Genomic DNA, 22,500 nt, shown 5'->3' on the forward strand with positions numbered 1-22,500 from the left:
GTGCATCTGTATTCAGTATAAGGATGTCTTCGAAAGAGTGCCAGCAATAAACAATATAGGTTATATCCTCTGAAAACGAAGTGGGGTTAGGCCAGACATATTTACTTCAATACATACAATACCTACTACAATACTTAATACCTACTACATTATCTACATATGGTGTGAGTTGCATTGTATCTTGCTCAATAGTGAAGTCTCTGTAGTAGGGCTGTAACGATGCACTCAACTTACAATTCGGTTTGTATCACGATTTTTGACCTATGGTTCAATACACCTTGCGATTTTTTAAAAGTATCTTTTTAGAATGAATTGATTTTTGCTTTTTTCAGATATTTCATCATCATAAAAGAAAATGACGATGACAGTTCATAGGTAGAATAGGTTACAAGAGGCTAGTAGTAATTTTGATAATGTTTAAAAATGATGATGATTTGAAGCTTGGAAGCACTATCACATATTAACTGTGAAAGGGCGTATCTGGATGCCCTCCTGCATTGCGAGACATTATCGTGACTCTACGTGCAATATCTTTTTACAGCCCTATAGTTGTTATATCATGACAATATCATGTTATGTATTGATTTACATTATGTATAATAATGTGACAACTATTAGTCGACTGGAATTAAATGACAACAGCAGTAAGTGTGTCACTGCTAACTAGAGATGCACCGGATCCAAGATCCGGTTCCGGAACCGGCAGGATAATAGGGTTCTTCACAGGATCCGGATCCGGCTCCAGGATCCAGGATCCGGTAGCCGAGGCTTTTCAGTCAAAATAGTTTGAGCCAACGTGATAAAAAGGGCCTACATGTGCAAGTAGGCTATGTGTTTCAACTCTTTCATAGGATCCGGTATCCGGTTCCGGATCCGGCAGGATCTTAAGCAGTGGATCCGGTATCCGGCAGGATCCTAAAAATCAGGATCCGGTGCATCTCTACTGCTAACACAATATGCAAAAAATATATATTTTCTCTGAAATAAAGGAGTGCAATACTATATTGCAATTCAGTGTACTGAGTGAGTTTTTTGCTCTGAGGTTAGGTTTTGTAGTTGGCACTGCACCGGCTGGCCAATATCTGTGTCAAATGAGCAGCTCTGGGCTGCCGGCATGTCATGCACACTCCTAAGACTTTGATCTCATTTTGGTGGCTGGCTGGCTACCAGGCTGGATATTTTGTACACGCTGTTGATCCAGACCGAGTGAACTCGTTTTTTTTTGTTTGTGTGTGTGTGTTTTTTTTTTTTGCAAACTGGCCACGTCTCAGGTTAAGTTACACAAAGCCGAACACACACACGTACACACACACGCGCGCGCGCACACACGCACACGCACACACAAGCATGCATGCACATACTGCAGGCCTACGCATGCACACTCAAGCACAGCACACACACATCTGTACATGCACCGCACGTACGCACGCACGCACACACACACACACACACACACACACACACACACACACACACGCACACACGCACACACGCACACACGCACGCACACACGCACACACACACACACACACATACACACACACACACACACACACACACCAGGGCTTGACATTAACTTTATCACCCACTGGCCACTGTGGCTAGTGGTTTTCCAGAGTCACTAGCCATTCAGGTATTCCACTAGCCAGTGATTTTCTATCATTTTTTTTTTCCTTTATCATGATACGTGTACGTCTAACCTCAGAAGATGAGGTGCTAAAGCAAGATGACTGTATACCTTTCTACATGGAAATATATCAAGCAAATAGAAACTAAGTTACTGAGCTTTTTCTTGAACTTAAATACAAACAATTGATACAATGGGCAAACGGCAGCATAAAGGCTATGATGCGTATGTTACCAAGGAATATAAACTGCCAGCCAAATTGGCTAGTGACACTGAAAGTACTACTAGCCACAGCCAAGTTTCACCAGTATTTGGCTGGTAGGCTAGTGCCAATGTCAAGCCCTGACACACACACACACATCGTTTTTTTCCCTGCAGTCCAACTTCTGAGTTCATTCTTTATTCCTTTTCTCTTCTCAGAGGGACAGCACCTTTTCAAGGTGCAGAGACTGATGTGATGGGCATGGAGAGGAACAAGAGCAGCATGAACAGAGACCATACTACACCATGAAACGCAGAGGCCTAGGTACACACACACTCTCTCTCTCTCTCTCTCTCTCTCTCTCTCTCTCTCTCTCTCTCTCTCTCTCTCTCTCTCTCTCTCTCTCTCTCTCTCTCTCTCTCTCTCTCGCACACACACACACATATGCATACACACACACACACACACACACACACACACACACACACACACACACACACACATACACACACACACACACACACACCACACACACACACACACACACACACAGGCATGCATACACACATACTCCCACACACACACAATGCATACACACACACGCACACTCTTTCTCTCTCTCTCTCACACTCACACACACACACACACACACACACACACACACACACACACACACACACACACACACACACACACACAGGCATGCATACACACATACTCCCACACACACACAATGCATACACACACACGCACACTCTCTCTCTCTCTCACACACACACACACACATGCACACTCTCTCTCTCTCTCTCTCTCTCTCTCTCTCTCTCTCTCTCTCTCACACACACACACACACACACTCTCTCTCTCTCTCTCTCTCTCTCTCTCTCTCTCTCTCTCTCTCTCTCTCTCTACCCCCCCCTCTCCCTCCCTCCCTGCCTCACCTTGATTCCTCTGTGCTGGTATGTGATGAGCATGGACAGGAAGACCAGCAGCATGAAGAGGCCCTGCGCCACCAGCACGGCGGCCCTCAGGAGCCAGTCCTCCTGCACCCAGCAGGGGGCGCCGTCACCGCAGGAGGGCCCGCAGTCCGGGTGGCAGGGAAGGCACACCGGCATGGAAGGGTAGCAGGCCCTGGTGGCGGTGACGTTGGCACCTCCGTTGGTGCGGGTGCGGCTAGCGGTTCCGTGTCCTGGAGGAGGGAGAGAGGGAGGGAGAGAGGTGGGGAGGGAGAGAGGGAGGAGAGGAGAAGAGGTGGGGAGGAGAGATGGGGAGGGAGAGAGGAAGGAGAGAGGGGGAGGGAGAGAGAGGGAGGGAGAGAGGGAGGAGAGGTGGGGAGGGAGGAGAGGTGGGGAGGAGAGATGGGGGTGGTGACGAGAGGTGAGAAGATGAGAGTGGTGGAGCATGCTACAGTAGTATTTCCCAACCTTTTTCATCTCGCGTACCCCCAAAGCTTTTTTGTTGTACCATGAGTACCCCCTAACCCATGTTCTATATCTCTTCCTCTATCTCAGTGGGACTATGCTCCATGGATTTGTTGTTATTACTTTTTTCCAAGTACCCCCTGCAGAGTGCTCACGTACCCCTAGTGGTACACGTACCCCTGGTTGGGAACCACTGTGCTACAGTATATGAAGATGGTCCCTTGGGGGTTTCCAGCCTTGTAAGTGTGTTGCCAGGGAACAATTTATGGACTGCTTTGACACCTTTACGATCCTGACATTAGAAAGTTCAAGAAGGGGGCTTTATGGAACCAATAATTACTTGCACATAAATTTGAGTTACACGCGGCCATAGTACAACAGATGCTCTCCGCATGAGTAAATTATTCATTCCGCCATCTTACTTGCTAAACACGTTCCTTGTCAAATTAAAAACCAGCAAACAGATCAGGGATACCATCTCCTAGACACCTGAATTCAATTACTTTCACAATCAAAGTTAATTTTCTTCATTACAGGAACCGTGCTGAACAGGTTGTTTTGAACAATTAAAAAAAAATTCTGCCTATGTTGCTTTTCTGTCTTGAGTAAATATATGCAAAAAAATACAAACGAAAAACAGAGAAGAAGAAAAAGAAAATCAAGAAGAAGAAGAAGAAGAAGAAGAATAAGATGATGAAGAAGAAGAAGAAGAAGAATAAGATGATGAAGAAGAAGAAGAGGACAAAAAAGAGGAATTGATAAACATCGATGTGCCCCGCCATTTGTTATGCTCACATCAGTTTTGGAAACACCATCAGATAAAGGGCTTCCATTTTTTAAACAATAGCCATCATCATTATCATCATCATCATCATACAACAATGACTCGACACTGTCACCATCCCAATGTCAAGTGTATGAGCCTTGGAGGTGTGTCAGCCTAATTAGTCACGCCCAGTGATTGGATACTCCGCACAGTTCACCAAAGAGTATCCAATCACTGGGCGTGATTACGATGGCTGATACACTTCGAAGGACGCACACTAGACATTGGGAAATGGCCTGTGTGTGTGTGTGTAGATTCTACAGCCTAGTAAGGCAGCTGGATGTTCCACATGCCCCCTGTCCCACCCCGTCCGGTACCCGCCCCCAATGTCCCTGTTCTGCTTACCTGGCTGAGGACTGTAGTATCCCTCTTTGCAGCGACAGCAGTACTGACCCAGACGGAAGCCTTGGCCAGGGATGGCTTCACACTGATGAGATATGATAGAGAATGATAGGGAAAGAGAGGAGAAAAAAACTTCGCATTTGAGTTTTTCTTTTACTTCAGACATGTTTCAACGGTACTGTATAACTTTCGTTCACTGGGATGTTGTTATTGACAGGGAGGTCACACCTCCACAACAACATCAGCTGATTTTAAAGTGCGTCTCACATCAACATCCCAGTGACCCTCTGATGAGGATGGAAGTTATACGTACCGTCGAAACATGTCAGGTAAAAGATAAAACTTTTACATGTCTGAACGTAAAAGAAAAACTCAAGTGTGATTTAAACAGTTAGACATAATGAACGTTATACATAGAGAGAAAAAAAACCTTTCTAACACCAATGAGTATTTCTTTTCAAAGTTATAAAATAACATTTGCAGAGTGGGTTCGGTGGTTCGTTAACATGTCACATTTCTGTACTGGCTTTCCCACAATAACTGTTGGGAAGGTTACTTTGAAATGTACATGTATTCCACTACGAATTAAAGAGCACGTGTACTCAAAATGTAGTTTGTAACATAATCCACTGAATTGTGGGCGATGTGAGCAAAGGCAGTTTTGCCAATAGACAGCTACCTAGGGCCCCACCAATCTTTGCTCATTGTAGGAGGACCCAAACAGTCCTCCCCGCCATGGTAAATACCAGAGAAAGTAATGCAAAAGGGTCCCATGTCTATATTTTGTCTTAGGCCCCCAAATGTGTAAAACCGCTGTTGAATGTGAGAAACGTAATCTGAATATAATGTGTAGTGGTATTGGAATTTGCAAGGATTTTTGTGCGTGCATGCACTAGTGCCTCTGAGATCTATCAATTATTGATGCCATCAACATATGGTGCTAAAATGTGCGTGACATGTGTGACATTCCAATACAGACTCCTAAAACATGAGCATTGTTTTTCCTGAAAAACGACAAAACATGTGAATTTCAGACATCACACATACATAACATTTGCCATGTGCTTATAAAATAAAATGCCTGCCATGTTGAAAACCGCATGAAAGTCACTCATAGATGCAGCAGCCAGCATGAAAGGTAAAACTCACAGATGCATCTCCTGGTCAAAATGGGTTTAAACTGGAAAGATTTAGTTTATCTGGCAGTCTGCAAAAATGGCTTCAGTTATTCAGTTTGACAAGACTGATGCGACGTTTCTTCAAGATGACAAAGCACCCACAAACCATCTCCATCTTCTGCAACCTTCAGATATGACAGAATGACAGAATAAATAGCCTGAACATCTTTTGACTTCGTGTAGGGTGGAATTTTATGACCTTCCTGAAGAACTATCTCTCACTTTGCCACTTTTTTGAGAACAACAATCCCTAACACAGTAAAGGTTATTGTTGTGGTGTATTATGAGTGTATTATGTGAGTAATTCTTTTCTCCACGATTAATTTCCACATTTTGGATTCGTCTCATTGGAAGGCACTGTAGAAGGCACTATAGAAGGCACTGATCTCAATTTGCAATCCTAAAGCTATACCAACCATATACCACACAGATTTATGTTTCTCTGATCGGTATTCTCAAAGAGAATTAAAAGTCAAACATTGTCAATGGAGAGTGGCTCTGGTGCGGAAGAAGTTCAGACTCTCATATGAACACGGGCGGTTCGCAGACAAGCACTTTACTGCCGAACGTAACTGGTGCGGGCACGGGCGCCAGCTCTGTTCTGGTCGGTGAAAACCACCTCTGAGAACTTTTAGAGGTTCTTCAACAGTGGCAAGAAAATACAATTTTAGAGGCCCAAAGCGACCCACCAGGTTGGTGGGGGAGAGTAATTAACCAGTGCTCTCCCCCATCCTCTTCCATGACAGAGGTACTATCATAAGCATGTCACCATACTACTACACTGCTCCCTTGGCGCACCGTTTTGAGGCTGCCCCCTTGCACGGGTGACGCAATAAATGCAATTTTGTTGTGTGCAGGCAGCACTGTATACTGTGTCACAATGACCATGGGAGTTTCCTAGGTGGGCTTTCACTTCAAATGTTGCGAGTGTTGTAGGTGAGCATGAGACTAGAGCAGTGTTTCTTAACCTGGGGTGCGGTTTCAGGGGGTGCAGGGAATTGTGTTTAAGTTGAGGTTGTGACCAAAATTCTGTTAGCAAACATTATAATTAGGCCAAATCAAAACCAATTTAAACCGGTTTTGGTCCCCATGTCAAGTCATTAAGGTATTGATTAATGTCTTAAGCAAGAATAATTGTAATAAATCACTTAAATCATTTTTTAGGGCGTATAGAAGTGTAGAAGTTTGGGTTGGGGGTGCACGGCTTGTCTTGGTCACAGGTATGGGGGTGCGTGAAGAAAAAAAAGGTTAAGAACCACTGGCCTAGAGCAGGGGTGGGGAACCTTTTTCATTTGAGGGGCCACTTCAAATTCATCCGAGGGCCATAAAAGTCCGGGCCTTACTATGAAGACAAACCAGGTTTTCCCCCTGCACTTTAGGCCAACATTGAAAGCAGACACCTTTAAAACAGACCCCACAGTCTCTAGGTCCCCTGAATATAACTTTATTGTATTGCAAATGTATTTTCTAAGATTCCATTACAAAATATGTCACATTTCATGTGAAGCTGCATAACATTAACATCACATCGGGGAGCGGAGAAAACGTAGCCTGGACCAATAGCCGACTGTTGACTCCGTCAATCAGTCTGGCAAAAGCCATGAGGAATCCGTCTCCGTGGACGATGGGAGATGGTCTGATCTTACTCTATCATTTAAATTAATTGAAGTTCCAAACTCAAATTAAAACCCATATTGTGCTTTATTGGCATGCCTGTTACGTTATAGCGTCGCAAAAGCATACAAATAACAAAACGAAAGTGTGAATATAGTTACCTTAACCAATCAGTAACGGAGCTCGCGGGTGAGTTCTACGTCACCACTCTCAACTGTTTGCTGATTGGCTAAACACTGAGAGAACCGAGCTCGAGGCTTTTGCCAGACGATGTGCGGAGCCAAAATCTTTGGGTGGAGTACATGGATGGCGTCGCCAGGCTAGATAAAACGGCCCCAAGGGCCACAAACAGCCCTCGAGACATAGCTTCCCCACCCCTGGACTAGAGAGATGGTCGGGACCTAATCCATTTCAGCCTGGGCTGCTTTACGCATGTTCCATCGCACCACCACGCTGTTAATTGTGACAAGGCTATGCACACATGCACACTCTTTTTTTCCCTGTCTTCATCCTCTCTCCTATCTCTTGCAACCTATCTGTGTCTCTTCCTCTTTTTCTCTCTCAATCTGTCTCTCCCTCATTCTCTCTTCTCCCTCGGTCTGTCTACTGTGTGTCTCTGCATCTCTCTCTCTCTATCTCTCTCTCTCTCTCTCTCTCTCTCTCTCTCTCTCTCTCTCTCGCTCTCTCTCTCTCTCTCTCACACACACACACACACACACACACACACACACACACACACACACACACACACACACACACACACATGCCATGCATGCACACACACACACACACACACACACACACACACACACACACACACACACACACACACACACACACACACACACACACACACACACACACACACACACACACACACACAAACACGCACGTGCATGGACGCACTGGCTCTGTGTTAATCTACGCTAAAACGTAAATGGACCTAGTAAGCCTCGATTGAAAGGGCTTTATCGGTTCTCTCTTTGAACAGGAAAATCTCCCACCAATGACACACACTATACTTGCACGCAAGATGTATGCGTATATTGTGCATATACTACAGTATATGCTATGTATGTCATATGCCACTCAATGAACAAGTCACAATACCATAGTATTGAGAGAGTATTATGAAATCTAAGCTTTCACAATCAGAAATGATGTGCAAAGAGGATCCCTCAACTCAGATTATACTTTTACATGGTTAATAATGTTATTATTATAGGCTATTATTTATTATATCATCAATGCAATGATACAGATAATTGTAAACATTGTGTTGTATGAATAGGCTGTAGGCCTGTATTACATGCCATTGCAATGAAAAGGAATCCTAATGACTGACTGTGGAAATAGCAGAAAAGGCCAGTCTTGGCATGCTTCCATACAGCCTCGCACTGTCAGATTAGCAGGTTTGATGCTATGTACGTATCTGTATGCACCCTGGAAATAGCAGAAAAGGCAGTCTTGGCATGGTTTCATACAGTCTTGCTCTGCCTGGTGAGCAGGTTTGATGCTACGTGTATGTATTTGTATTATGCCTCCTTGAAATAACAGAAAAGGCCAGTCTTGGGATGGTTCCATAGAGCCTTGCTTTGCCTGAAGAGCAGGTTTGATTCTATGTATCTGCTTGATGAGCAGGTTTGACTCTGTGTATCTGTATTACGCGCCCTGGAGCTACGCTATTTATCATCCATAAGCCTCCCCTGTTGCCTTTTGACACAGTAAATCTCTCACTCTAACACACACTGGGGATACATAGGCCTACGTACTGTACGTACCATTAATCAAAGCAGAGCTGTTGCATATCAACAGTCAACAGAGAGGAAAAACCCAGGAGAAGACACGTGTTTCCCACATGTTTATGTGTTGTTTACATTACATCACAACTGGACAGACAGTCACTATACGTTTACATGATGTTTTTAATTCTGAAGGAATATTTCAGAATTAAATAGTTCCGTCCAGTTCGCTTTGATCTTTCCTTTAATTCTGAATTAAGAGGTGTTTATATGATGTTTGATGCTAACACACAATTTTCGGAATCAGTTCTCGAATTCTCAAAACTCTACACGCAAATCTCCAAACCTCACACACAACGGGCAAAACTCTTCACTACCTCTGAAAAATGCACGTCTTGTCTCAAAACAATGTACTCTCTTCTAAAAAGGTTGTTTTGTTCTCAAATGACACACACAAGCAGTCATTTTAATACACTCTTATGTGAACCATTGAACATTGTCTCTAGTGCATGACAACCTAATTTATGCATATTGTATACATGCTCAGTAGACACACGTAGAAAATCAAATCAATTCACCACAGAACGAAATCTCATGAGTGCTTTTAGAAAGACAGGGGATTCCAGGAAAATTGTAATTGAGTATGGGTTGAACAAGGAGCGAAGATAAGAGGTAGATGGAGGAAGGAGTCCAGAGAGAGATAGACAGAAAGATAGAAACAGAGAGAGACAGAAAGCAGCAGCGGCGTTCGCATGTAGTAGGTTTGAGAGAGAGGAAAATTGAATGAGAGAGAGAGAGAGAGAGAAAGGGAGAGAGAGAGAGAGAGAGAGAGAGAGAGAGAGAGAGAGAGAGCAGCAGCAGCATTATCATGCAATAGGTTTGAGAAAGAGGAATAATGAATGAGAGAGGGGGGGGGAGACAGAGAGAGAACACAGAAGAGACTGGGGCAAAGGGGGGGTGGTGACTGCAATAATGAGGCTGTGTCGGTCGGACAGATGAACGTGGAGGTAGAAGCTCTCTCACCACACACTGCAGTACTGGGGATGGGAGTGGAGTGAGCATCGCTGGATTATAATCTTAATCCAGCCCATCATCCCCGAGCCACCCACCCCTCCTCCCTCCCTCCCTCCCTTCTCGGCTATCTTTAAATGAGAGGATGGGTTGAGGGACATCATGGGACTGGTGGGTATAATGTCGGCTAACCGCTGTGCAAGTTTGGGAAAACTGCTCGACGATACAATGAGGCAGACTAAAAACAGTCAGGGTGACCAGACAGACAAAAAGGACGAACGGAAAAAGGGAGCAGAGTGAAAAAAGAAATGAATAGGTGCTATGTCCTACAGGGATGAAAAGAGATATCAGATAGCTCATAGAGTGCTGGGCTCAAGATGACCATTGAAGAGATTGATGGGTTTTAATACCCCAGTGCTGGCTTGTAGCTATAAAGACATTATGATGCATCATTTCCTAGAAAAGACCTTGTGAATTATACTGCCCACAAAACAGATTTCTCAAAGGGTCTAGGTTTGCATGTAGGGATAATGTTTTTTAAAAGTAGGATAAAATTTGGGTTCCCAAAGATTGGGTCCCCATAATAACATTGTATGCGTTGAGACGGGGGGGGGGGCTTTCAGATCATTTTGTCCTGGACTCTCAGTGGCCCTGCACGCGCCCACCCAAATAAATTATAATATCATCTAAATATACCAAGTTGCGAACCTGTGCTTTCACACAGATAGCCCAGGCCCTGAACAAATCAAATGAGGTTCCATAAATGTCATAGGCTGCACCTCCACCTGCAATAACGTACAAGTTTTTTTTTTTTTTTTACAGAAATTGGGGAATCTGGAATCAGAATGAATAGGCTATACCTTACAGCTACACACTATGACACCATTCCTCTTCTATAGTCAGCCTATAGTTGTAGTTTTGAGAAAACAGTTGCTTCTGACAATTACTATATTTCAATACTACTAACAATTATAAACCCATGAAGGATAACAACAACAACAACAACATCCAAAGTGTGACTGTTATGAGTTGATGAGCCACTCAGGACATTTCAAAACGACTGCTTTAAAGTTAAAACGAATTTTGTGTTGTCTTGTATTGCGTTGTACAGTATACCGCACAGTGGCTTGTGGAGCCTGTTCTCTCATCACCGCTTTGAGGTCCAGCAAGCTGCCTATGCTCTAACAGCATGTATTCATGGTTAGCACAACCTACCAGACAAATGCTGTTAAGAGACACAAAATAATAATTTACTGTTGACTGGCATGCGAAATCTACCATGTCTCTCTGTGGCTGGTAACCCAAGTCAATATTTCTCAGTCATTTTCCACCCTTAGTGTGATATGACCTTCACACTATTCTTCTGCCTCTATATACCAATATACGGCAATACACCATTATATAATAGATACAATAAAGTATCTCATCTGTAGCCTACAGAAAGTCCGTCTCCACCACCTCAATGTGACAAAGCCTTTGAGAGGAGTGAATGGTGGTGCGGCCTCCTCTCCCATCTGCCATGTTTACAGCTCTCATTCAAACACCTGTTCTAATAATAATAATAATAATAATAATACTTTCGTTTTATATAGTGCCTTTCAAAACACCCAAGGACGCTTCACAGAGTGTTGTGTTGGAAAGTGTGAGTGTGTGTGCGCGTCAGTGTGTGAGCGTGTCTGTGAATTTGAATGCATGTAAGTGAAAGTGCTTGTGGAACTAGCAGCCATAAGCCTCCAGGAAGAGGTGTGTCTTAAGGTGTTGCTTAAATATGGCCAGTGGTACACCTACACCTTGGTACACATAGAATTGGCTGGTTGAGGGTGCGTATTATTTTAGTCCGTTTCCACCCACCTAGTACTTTGTATGAGATGTCCTTCACACTCATCGTGTTGTGTTGGTATACTATCATGTAACACATAGCCTACAGTATGTGTCTCAGCTGTGAGTCCGTCTCCATGACCTCTCTGTGATAACGCCTTTGAGAGGAGCGATGATATATGAGAGAAGTGATCATGAAAACTTAAGGGCGTGCTGCCCGCAACGTCCCATATTAAATAAGAGACATGGGAGCTTGGTGTTGCAGATTTTATTTTCAGTTTTCATGTGACTTCACTAGTCCTGCACCCACATTTTTAAACGGATGTGCACGTTTTGTCTGTGATACTGTCCCATTTTTTGAAATACGCACATATTACACCTCTCCTTGAGTTAATATGTTGAGTTTTACCTTTCTCCTGTACTTTTAACCGTTCTCTGAGTACGGCAGTGCAAATTTTACCTCCAAGCTAGCAGTTAACATTGACTCCTATGAGACCAGTTAGCCGCCAGCTGATCTCATAGGACTCAATGTTAACTGCTAGCATGGAGGTAAAATTTGCACTGCCATACTCAGAGAACGGTTGACAGTAGCAGAAAGGTAAAACTCAACTATTTAACTCAAGGAGGGGTGTAATATTAGTTTATTTCCAAAAATGGGACTGTATCACTTTAAAATTAGGAGGGAGTGATCAGCCATCATCACTTTCCTTTTTTGTTCCTGCTCACGGTGATTGACGATTCACACGCCCTAACCTCATTAACCCCCACTTTTTGTGTGTGTATATGTTATATATGTTATATGTCAGCACTGTCCTTGTACTATTTATTCTTGTGTATATTTCTTGAGATTCCATGTTATATGTGTCATGTGTCTTGTAGCTTTTAAGTAGGCCTAGTACGTATCTCTGTCTCAAACTGCAAAACCAGTTTACCTACGTTGCCCTACAAAGGCAAAGTGCAGTAACTACGCCAACATTGAAACGGAGAAAAATGTCTTCAAAGCTTTGGTATGAAGTTGAATATTGTAGCTACTATAAGCTTGACATAGTATCTCTAAAACGGGGACACATCTGGACCATAAGGTTTAGTCACAAGATAAAGGAGGTGTTATGACGCATTTTCAGTAAAAACTCAATTTTGACAAAGTATGTACTGTAGTTACTGCATTTTGCCATAGTACGGGTTACGGGTACCAATAAAGGAAACTGAACTGAACTGAACTGAGCTGCTCTGCTCCCAAACACCTGTTCCAGGCTCCCGGCCCGGGGAGGATGAGGTTGGCTGTTTGCTTTTTATTTTCACAAAAGCCCTCAGACAGCTGCCCCTTCTGGCAGGATCGATCTGTGCCAGCTACCGTAGCTCGTCTAGCAATCTCTCTCTATTGCGTGCCGCCTGAAAGATCATCATGTTCTGCCGTGATACATGTAATTGGCCAGCAGGTGTGCGTTTTCAGGTCAATTTCACTGAAACAATGGCAGCCAGGTTAGTGCAATGCTTCCACCCAGGGGTGCCGACAGGGGGAGGACAAAAGGGACAGTTATCCCGGGCCCAAGGAGAGAAGGGGCCCATAATTTGTTGCTCATTACATTGTATTGGGTTGGGGGGGCCCTTTCGGATTACTTTGTCCTGGGCCCAGCCAAAGCTGTCAGCGGCCCTGCTCACAACCACCAAGCAGTCGGAAGCCGACACACAGACAAACTAAAATAATTTTGTTAATTGAGCCTACGGGAGAATCCATCTCTCTCTCTCTTATTAATAAATTAAATGTTTGTGAACTCTTTCAGTTGGCCTTAAAATGTGTTGAATCAATGACCTCCCATCTCTCCCACGTCTCTCTCTCTCTCTCTCTCTCTCTCTCTCTCTCTCTCTCTCTCTCTCTCTCTCTCTCTCTCTCACACACACACACACACACACACACACACACACACACACACACACACACACACACACACACACACACACACACACATACACACACACACACACACACACACACACACACACACACACACACACACCTGTGTGTCTTAAATCCATTCCATCATTGCTCACATGCACAGCATAGCCCAGGGGTTGGAATTAGGTTGGAGAACAAGGACTGACTGCCCCACATGTGGTGGTGGGGACTGGAGAACAACATGTGACTCACCATCGCCATGCAAAAAGAGACCGATTTCAACTAGATGTCTCTGACACAGATTTATAAATTAGAACATGTGAATGTACGCATTTCAGCTTCCAGAACTGATGTCTAGACCCCATTGTGATAAGCTGACATTCACACTCTGCCTTCAACCTGTAACAGATGTACTCTACAGCAGATATAAAATAGCATGCAACAGGGCCGTTTCAAGTCATTTGGGGGTCTTAGGAACATAGGGGGGGGGGGGGGGGGGGGGGGGGGGGGGGGGGGGGGGTGGGGGGGGGGGGGGGGGGGGGGGGGGCTCTCTCTCTCATGGGGCAAGGGGGTCTTACACCCTCCCTTTTTCAAACCCTCATGGGGATTTCAACAAAAGCATCATTGGACTTTTTGGACATGGGCTAGAATTTAGGAAAATGCAAAATGGACACTGCTTGAAGTTGGGGCCCCTAAGCATTTGCATAGTAATTAGATAAAGTCCTCCATGGGCCGTACTATGATCACAAAACAGGATAAAAACATGCCAGAAACCCATAAACGGTCCATGGGCCATACGTTTCCCACCCATGCTGTAGAGATAGAGGAGGAGTAGAAAGAGTAGAAGTCCGCACGCTATACCTCCGCTTTGATGTTTTTTTCAGGCATGACCTGAATAAACCTTCAAAGCGGAGCTACAGACTTCTACTCTTTCTACTGTCAGATGAGCCTTTGTCCTGCAGCTGGCCTCAGCCAGGTGAGATGTGCATACTCTAACGCTAGGGACACATAGCAGGCGAGGCGAGGAGAGGCGAAATTCAGTGTTCCATTCTGACAGCTCAACCGTCATCAGGTCGTCACAGCGAATTAAATGGATTGGAACAGTTATGTTGTCGATTTGATTGGCCGCCGCAGGCGAAATTCACTCCTCATTTGCATAATATTAAACTTGGTTTAATAATTTCGCTTACCTTCGCTCCTGTTCGCTTGCCTTCGCCTCCCTCATAGGAATGAATGGCAAAGTTCGCTTCGCTTGGCCAAATTCACATCTATTGCCTCTTTTCCACTGCCAATTTTCTGGTAAGCCTACAGCTCGAAACAGTGTGACTCGGTTGCCACTTTTTGCTTTTCGAATAGGCACGACACAGCTCAATCGTGAAGCAAAAAGTGGCGGCTGAGTCGTGCTGTGTTGAGCTGTAGACCTACCAGAAAACCGGCAGTGGAAAAGAGGCATATGTGTCCCTACCGTCACTCTTCTGTATATAGAGGAGGAACCATATGGGACTCACCACCATGCTGGTGCGGTTGCACTCATGGGTGTCGGCGAACCACACGTCCCCTGTGGCACACTGGTCGATATCATAGCCCTGAACGTTCACGTCAAGCCGCAGCACCCCTCTGAGAGACAGACTGAGAGTTAAAAAAGACAGACAGACAGGCACACAGAGACAGATAGGCAGAGAGACAGACAGAAAAAAAAATAGACAGACAGCAGCACTCCTCTGAGAGATAGACACGGACTTAAGAAAGACAGACAGAGAGACCAAGAAATACAGACAGAAAGACAGATTAAAGGAGGAGAGAAATATAGGCAGACAGACACACAGACAGGCACTCAGACAGACAGACACACAGACAGGCACTCAGACAGACAGACACACAGACAGGCACTCAGACAGACAGGCAAGCAGAGATAAAGAGAAACAAACATGCGCACAAGTCAAGCATACACGCAGACAGACAGACAGACAAGTCCTCAAACAAAAAGACAAACAGACCAGACAGATAGACAGACAATTCCTAAGGGTTTCCTTTGTTTCACCCTCTGATGAAGGCTTTTAAAAACTTTTACTTGACATGATGATGAAACAAAAGAAAACCTCAAGAATTGATTTAACAGTTAGACACAGTGGATGCCATACATCTATTAGATAGACAGACAGATTAAGAAACAGCAGAGGAAAAGAAAAAAATCCTTTATGTCGATGTCCCTCCAAGGGGAGATAGGTCAAATGCATTCCAAGTGCCATGAGTTTCAGATGGGCCTACAGTGGCCTATGATGAGATAAGGGTCCCAGTACGTCTCCACAGAAAAAACAATGCAATGTTAATTCAACACTTGGAGAGTACTCTGGGACCAAATACACTCTAGAAGATGTTCAAGTAACTCTATAACTCTATAAAACGTTTTGTACTGTATGCAGGGCCGCTGACAGATTTTGCTGAGCCCGGGACAAAGTCATCTGAAAGGGCCCCCTAACCAATACATACAATGTAATGGGGACCCAATTCTGGGCCCCCTATCTCCCTGGGCCCAGGACAACATACCCCTTTGCCCCCACCCCCCGTCGGCCTGTATGGGCATAGGAATGCACCGTGGGGAGCTGAATGGCAACAACGTGCCTTCAATAAGGAAACACCAGCAAGCATGCCATAAACAATATGAAACACTGCACATTCAGTCACATCAACACAAATTAGCCAGTGAAGTGCTCCGATGTGACAAAAATATTGCTGCTTTGATCACAATAAAACATGCAGCGTTCATTTTACACTTACGGAGTCGATTTAACATCTTGAGGAGTATATTGGGTCCCAGACTACTCTCTGAGTGTTGAGTTAACATTGGCTATGTCTCAAATGCTGCACTTGTGCACTTCCGGCACTGTTTTTCAGTGCCTAGGGCGCTCCCGCTGAAGATTTCAGTTGAGCCAGTGCACTGAAAGTGCCAGGATGATCCCCTAACAATGGCGGGAAAATGCAGTGCTTGAATGATGGACACTACACGCACTAAACGGCGGCCATGTCGACTATGACACGGAGGAAATGTGGCAGTCAGTTCAGTAGAAGAGTTTGGTCAACAGTCTCCTAATTCTGTAAGTAATGTTGATGGGACACCAACCTTTTCATGCAAACCAAAGTATTGTATGTGTGATTGTTGTCCTTTGCAGTGAAGGGCATGGAAATACAAGCACCAGACACTGTGCATTGTAAACAGTTGTAGCCAACTCATATTTTGGCGAGCTAATGCCATGCTCTGTCCCTTCCAGCGAGGGCACAGTGCATAGTCCTCAAATTTTTCCACAACACTATGCACTAAAGACCTCAGTGCACTGTGTGCACTGTGCACTGACTGTCAGTGCACTGACAAAAGTGTGTCATTTGAGACATAGCCATTGTGATTTTTACTGTATGACAGAAGGATCAGGATATCTATGGAGGCCACTTTCAAAATCGGGTTAAAATACGATTCTATCTTTTTCACAGTCTTCTCCTGGTCTTTTGGGATCGGATAAAGCAATCATTATGCATAGCCGTTGTTGTTGCGTGCTGCAATTCTAATTTTGCATTTCACACACGCTAAATCCCTTCACAGCCAAACACTGAGTCACTTGATTCAGCCAAAACAAAACGCCGACCTGAAATGCTCTCAAAGTACAAACAAAGTGTGATTTATTGTTCTTGCCTGTTGAGCAAAGCATACAGTCAGCAAATCTAAGAGCTCTCATCAATTCAGGCTATGTTACCTCCGCCAAGGAGGTTATGTTTTCAGTCGTGTTGGTTGTCTGCTTGTTTGTCAATCTGTTTGTTTGTCTGTCAGCAGGATAACTCAAATAGTTTGGGGAGTTGTTGGAAACGACAAAAGGAACAAGTGATTAAATTTTGGTGGTGATCCGGATCACAATCCAGATCCAGGAATTTTTAAAAAGATTCTTCACCATTGCGGGATAGGGCGAATTTTGACATTCCAGTTTCTAACTTGTAAAGTCAAATGTTCTATCAAACAGCTTCCTTGGCTGAGGTTTGCACTCTCTGAGTGCATTTCTAGTTCGCAATGGATTTCATTAAGAGGCCGAGTAAAGACTTGTTCACACTTTTGCTGCAACGTCGTCAGGTCAAACAACGCTGACACTGGCAGATCACCACAGTAAGCTCAACTGAAACTCACCTGAACTCAGGCGTGAGGTCCGGCTTCAGCCCGTAGAACGGCATGGTAAGCATCAGCAGCCAACCGGGCAGGAACCGTCCGTCCTGGCACTCCAGAAAGGTGGCGTTGGCCCACCGCACGCTGCTCCAGTTGGCCACCCAGCTGTCCCCGCGCGCCCACTTGGGCGTCTCCAGGGTCACCAGGTCGTTGACCAACGCCCTCTTGCTCAGCCCCGCCAGCACCTGCTGCCGGTCGGCAAACTTCAGCGCCGTGAACCAGCTGTCGTCGGGCGCCGGAGGAGCCAGGTGGTGGTTGTCCCAGGCGGTGGTGAAGTCCTGCAGCAGGATCTCCTGGAGGTGCTGCTCCGCTCCGAGAGGGATGCTGACGCGCGTCGCCCCGCCTCTGGGTCCCCTGGAGGCCCGCAGGAACAGCTGGGGACGCGCCGCCACCGGGTCGGCGTCGAAGGTCAGCATGGCCCGGCGCACCAGGCCCGGCCGGTCGGCCTCCAGCAAGGAGCGGACCAGCGCGTGGTACCACTCCAGGTCCTCGCGCACCGTGATCTCGCGCAGCTCGCTCGCCTGGAACAATAGGGGCTTTTAAAGTAATCAATTGCTTGTTTAGTCTTTTTTTTTTTTTTTAAAGGTTACCATTCATAAGTGCTTTGGTATGGATAGAATTTATGATTAATTGTTTTTGGAGCTACTTTGAATTGCCATTCATAAGCAAATTGATCTCACACACCGCTCGCCTGGAACATGAGGGTTTTTGAAACAATTAACTGTTAACCCGGTAAGACACAACCCCCTGTTATAAATGAGGGTTTAAAGGGACACTGTGCAGGAAATGGTCAAAAAAGGTACTGCAACTATGCTGCTCATTGAAACTGGGCTGCCTATTGCCAAATTTGATCTTTACACAAAAGTTTACTAAGTAATAAACAAATATTTTCTAGTATGGTCCAAGTACAGTCATTTTTGCAGCTAAAATGGCTATTTTTGGAAATTCAAAATGGCGGACCATGGAGAAGATCCCCCTTTTCATGTATGAAAAGTGAAATTTTTCCAGTCATAATGAATACTTACAATTTGATGCTGGTGGTAAGTATTCATGAAAAAGGTAACATTAGTGAATGGGCAGCATGAATTCTGGAAATACTAAAAATCTCACACAGTGTCCCTTTAAGGGATAGATGAGGGTTTTTCTTTTGTATTTTTTTGTACTCTGCTGCAATGTTTTATCTACATTTGTCTATATGACATATTTCGAATACGTGTAGCCTTTTGATCTAGATGGGATCATGCAGAATACAGACGGGACAGAAAATAACTAAAGGAAGGAAAACGAGAAGGTGCTTGGGAGGAGGTATTCACACAGAGTCTCTGTCTCTTATTGTCACCAAAATGGTGATGGGCATGTTTTAATGTGTTACTTGGTAATGTCAATGCTGTTATGATGCAGTGAATGGGTAGGCAGGCCACGCCCTCCTAGTGACGCAACACCTTCAGTGTTGCTTCTAGTCAGGCCAGGAGTAATACAAATATCGTTTCTGAGTTCCTGAAAAATCGTGAACTCCTCCCACTTTATCGGGAAGCAAACAACCAGTAGCAAACTAAGGGAGGCAAGTCAACCATGCCGTTTGGGAAATGTTAGTTGATATGCTCTTGGTCAGATCAATTCTCGAAGAGATTTGAAAGTCGATTATAATTAGGCTAGTGAATGGGGCAGTTGGCAGAGCGATCCCATTTGCATCAAAGGGCTACACACCAACTGACTCTCTTGCTTATTTAGTAACACTTTACTTGTCGCCGGCATCACAGATATGACATGACAATGACGTAAAAGTGTTGTAATGCCGTCATGGATGTGTCATAAACATTACTTCCATCTCATTAACATTTTATGGCTGTTGTCATTACGTAAGTGACATTTGGTTATCTTAAAAACAGCCCTAACAATGTCAACTTTTCATGACCGTAACAGAGAAGATAAGACAAGAGACAAGATAAGATAAGCCTTTATTGTCTCTTCAAGAGAGAAAGTTTATGTCATTGACATAAAGTTCATGGCACCTCCATGACTGTGTCATGACAGTCTTTGAACACTATGATGACACTATCGCGTCATACATACGAACAATGCCGGTGTCAAGAAAGTTGTAAAACATTTACCTGCACCAAAAGGTTACACATACATGTACCTGGAAGATGAGGTTGAGGAAGTTGGCAGCGTTGGCCAGGGAGGTGGCCATGGGGCGCAGGAGGTGCCACAGGTCGGGGGGCAGCCGGCCTCGATGGGGGGGCTGCCGGAAGGAGCGGGGGCAGGTGGACAACGCCAGGGTGGCCGCGTCACCTGAAGCAAGGCAATACGAAAAAGATTGGTCAGCTGCACTGTGTACTTACTGTATGCTCCAAAAATGTTCACTTGAATAAAATGCAATGATTAAATGGGCTCTATGTAGGATTAAAAGTGTAATTAATCACTGTCCCGAGTCAGCCGATGCTTATTTGAGTCATAAGTAAGTGAACGATGACTCTCGCGACCACTGTCACGGTCCGCTGTCAGAAAACCCCAAATGTAACTTTAGACAGAGCGACCTGGTCGAGTGTCGTGGGAAACACTGCTTGTACAGAAGAATCGATTTACATACCGTAATCAGATTTGTATCAACTGCTGGCATTCCGTGATGAAAAACATTCTCAAAGTGAGTTTATTTAAACAATTTAAACATTTTTTCATGACTCTGTAGATTTTGAGACCGGCATGCCACGGGCACCACGCAAACTACGTCATCCTACATTGTGCTCCTTTAAGAATAAAGTTGTAACCTTTTCCATACTGTGTGCTGTGTAGCACTTGCAAAAAGGTTACTTTGGATGTGCACACAGCCACTCAACAACGATAGACATCAAGTAATTTCATTTCTGTAGCACATTTGAACACAGTAGACTCAAAAGTGTTTCACAGACATAGTAAGGACTGTAGTTTGCACAAATTAGAGACGCAAACATGAGTCAAACAAAATTGGGTAACACTTTAGAATCACTATCCCAAAAAAGCTTTATAAACACTTAATTAACATTTAGTTAAGTATTTACAAATGTTTGTAAATGAGTAAGAACCAATCTACGACAGCATAGTGGAGTGGGAATCAACTTCTACTGTGAGTTTTATGTGGTTTCATGCCTTCTGGTCTTTGGAGGAGAAACTTTCATTACCGATGAGACTGTGCTGTATCTGCTGTGTTAATATAGTATTGCCCATTTATAAACATTTGTAAACATTTTGTTGGTAATTAGTTAATTATTTATAAAGTGTTTATAAAGCTGTTTATAGGTAGTTATTCTAAAGTTTTACCCAAAATTGAATGAAATCAAATGTAATTTACCTGTGTTGAAATAGGCCTCCGCTGGCGACCAGTCCTCTTCCTCCTCCACCACATCCTCCTCCTCCACCACCAGTCCATCGCCTCCGGTGCTGTTGGTGGCTGGGACAGCAGCCGTCGAGACGTTGGAGGGGGGCACCGCAGTCCCGGCCAAACCACCGTCGTCTCCTCCCCCAGAATCGGTAAAGGTTGCCGGGGAGGAGAAGGAGGAGGAGGTTGAGGGCGAGGAGGCTGACCTGGACGTTGTGGGTGGTGCTGGGGAGGCGGACAGTGCAGTTGGAGGAGGTGTAGGTGTGAGAGTGACAGGGGATGCAGTGGTGTTGACCTGCTGGCCAGAGTGTCCAGGCAGCTGAAGTAACAGCAGCAGCCACATCAGCAGCAACCGGAGCGCTGGCAGCTGGCGTATCGAGACATCGGGGCATCCCATGGTCACAGCATCAAAGCAGCAGCAGCAGAAACAGAATGACCTCCTTTATTTTTTTTGTTCACCACTTCTCTGTTTTGTTTGTTGGTTTAACTGTTGCGGCGCCCTACCCCCTTTTTGGATGTTGACTTCCAAATCCCATCGTCAAAACGGCGGGAGCCCGAGACAGAATATAGCCCCAGAATTGTCCTTGTCTGACACTTGTTTATTTTTGCCTGTGTGTTTGTTTGATTGGTTGTTGGTTTGTCTGCTGCTGCCCTCTACCCCTTCTTATTAGAGGGCGAATTTGACATCAGGCGTTTTGGGACAGCACATCTATTTTCACAGTGGTAGAACAGCAGTAACCAAATGTCCAAATGTAGTGAAGGGTTGTTTTTTTAGTATCTGTCCTCCTTGTCCGACTTTTGTTTAGCTGCAACAGTCCACTAGCTCTCTTTTGTAGATGTTAAACTCACGGAGACGGATTTTCTCTCTCCCCTCTCTCATCTCAGAATGTGCCACTCACTCACTCGCTCGCTCATTCTCGCCAGTCTCTGGGCTGTTGTGTCATATTTCTTTCCTTTCTTAACCACCTCTCTTTCGTTTCCGTCTCTCCTTTCTCTCTTCTCTCCTCCTTCTCGTCTCTTCTCTTCGTCCCAGGCAACAGTCATCTGCTTGTGGGTCGTAAATCCAGCAGGTTCCCTGGTGTGTTGTGGTGGTGGTGGTGGTGGTGGTCAATCCTTCATTTTCTGCGGGAGAGCTGTTTTTTCTGTTCCTCTCTCCTGCTTTCTTACGGTTTGCTGGTCCGGTACATTGTTGCGGTTATTCTCACATCTCACATATCTTTCTGTTTCTGTTGTGCTTTTTTTTGTTTTGTTTTGCATAAATTA

The 22,500-nt window shown here is 44.7% G+C and overlaps 1 protein-coding gene across 1 annotated transcript in view; it reads right to left on the reverse strand.

Annotated features, from left to right (window-relative positions):
• gpr179 (G protein-coupled receptor 179) overlaps window positions 1-22,500 on the reverse strand; it is a 440,981-nt gene that overhangs the window by 16,676 nt on the left and 401,805 nt on the right. The window contains exons 2-6 of the mRNA XM_063207936.1: window positions 20,023-20,174; window positions 17,847-18,403; window positions 15,187-15,295; window positions 4,394-4,503; window positions 2,771-2,960 (exon numbers count right to left, since the gene is read on the reverse strand). Of these exons, the coding sequence (XP_063064006.1) occupies window positions 2,771-2,960; window positions 4,394-4,503; window positions 15,187-15,295; window positions 17,847-18,403; window positions 20,023-20,174 (1,118 nt within the window). The remainder of the gene's footprint in view (window positions 1-2,770; window positions 2,961-4,393; window positions 4,504-15,186; window positions 15,296-17,846; window positions 18,404-20,022; window positions 20,175-22,500) is intronic.

This window comes from Engraulis encrasicolus, chromosome 1 (genome assembly GCF_034702125.1).
Source record: "Engraulis encrasicolus isolate BLACKSEA-1 chromosome 1, IST_EnEncr_1.0, whole genome shotgun sequence".
Classification (NCBI taxonomy): Eukaryota; Metazoa; Chordata; class Actinopteri; order Clupeiformes; family Engraulidae; genus Engraulis; species Engraulis encrasicolus.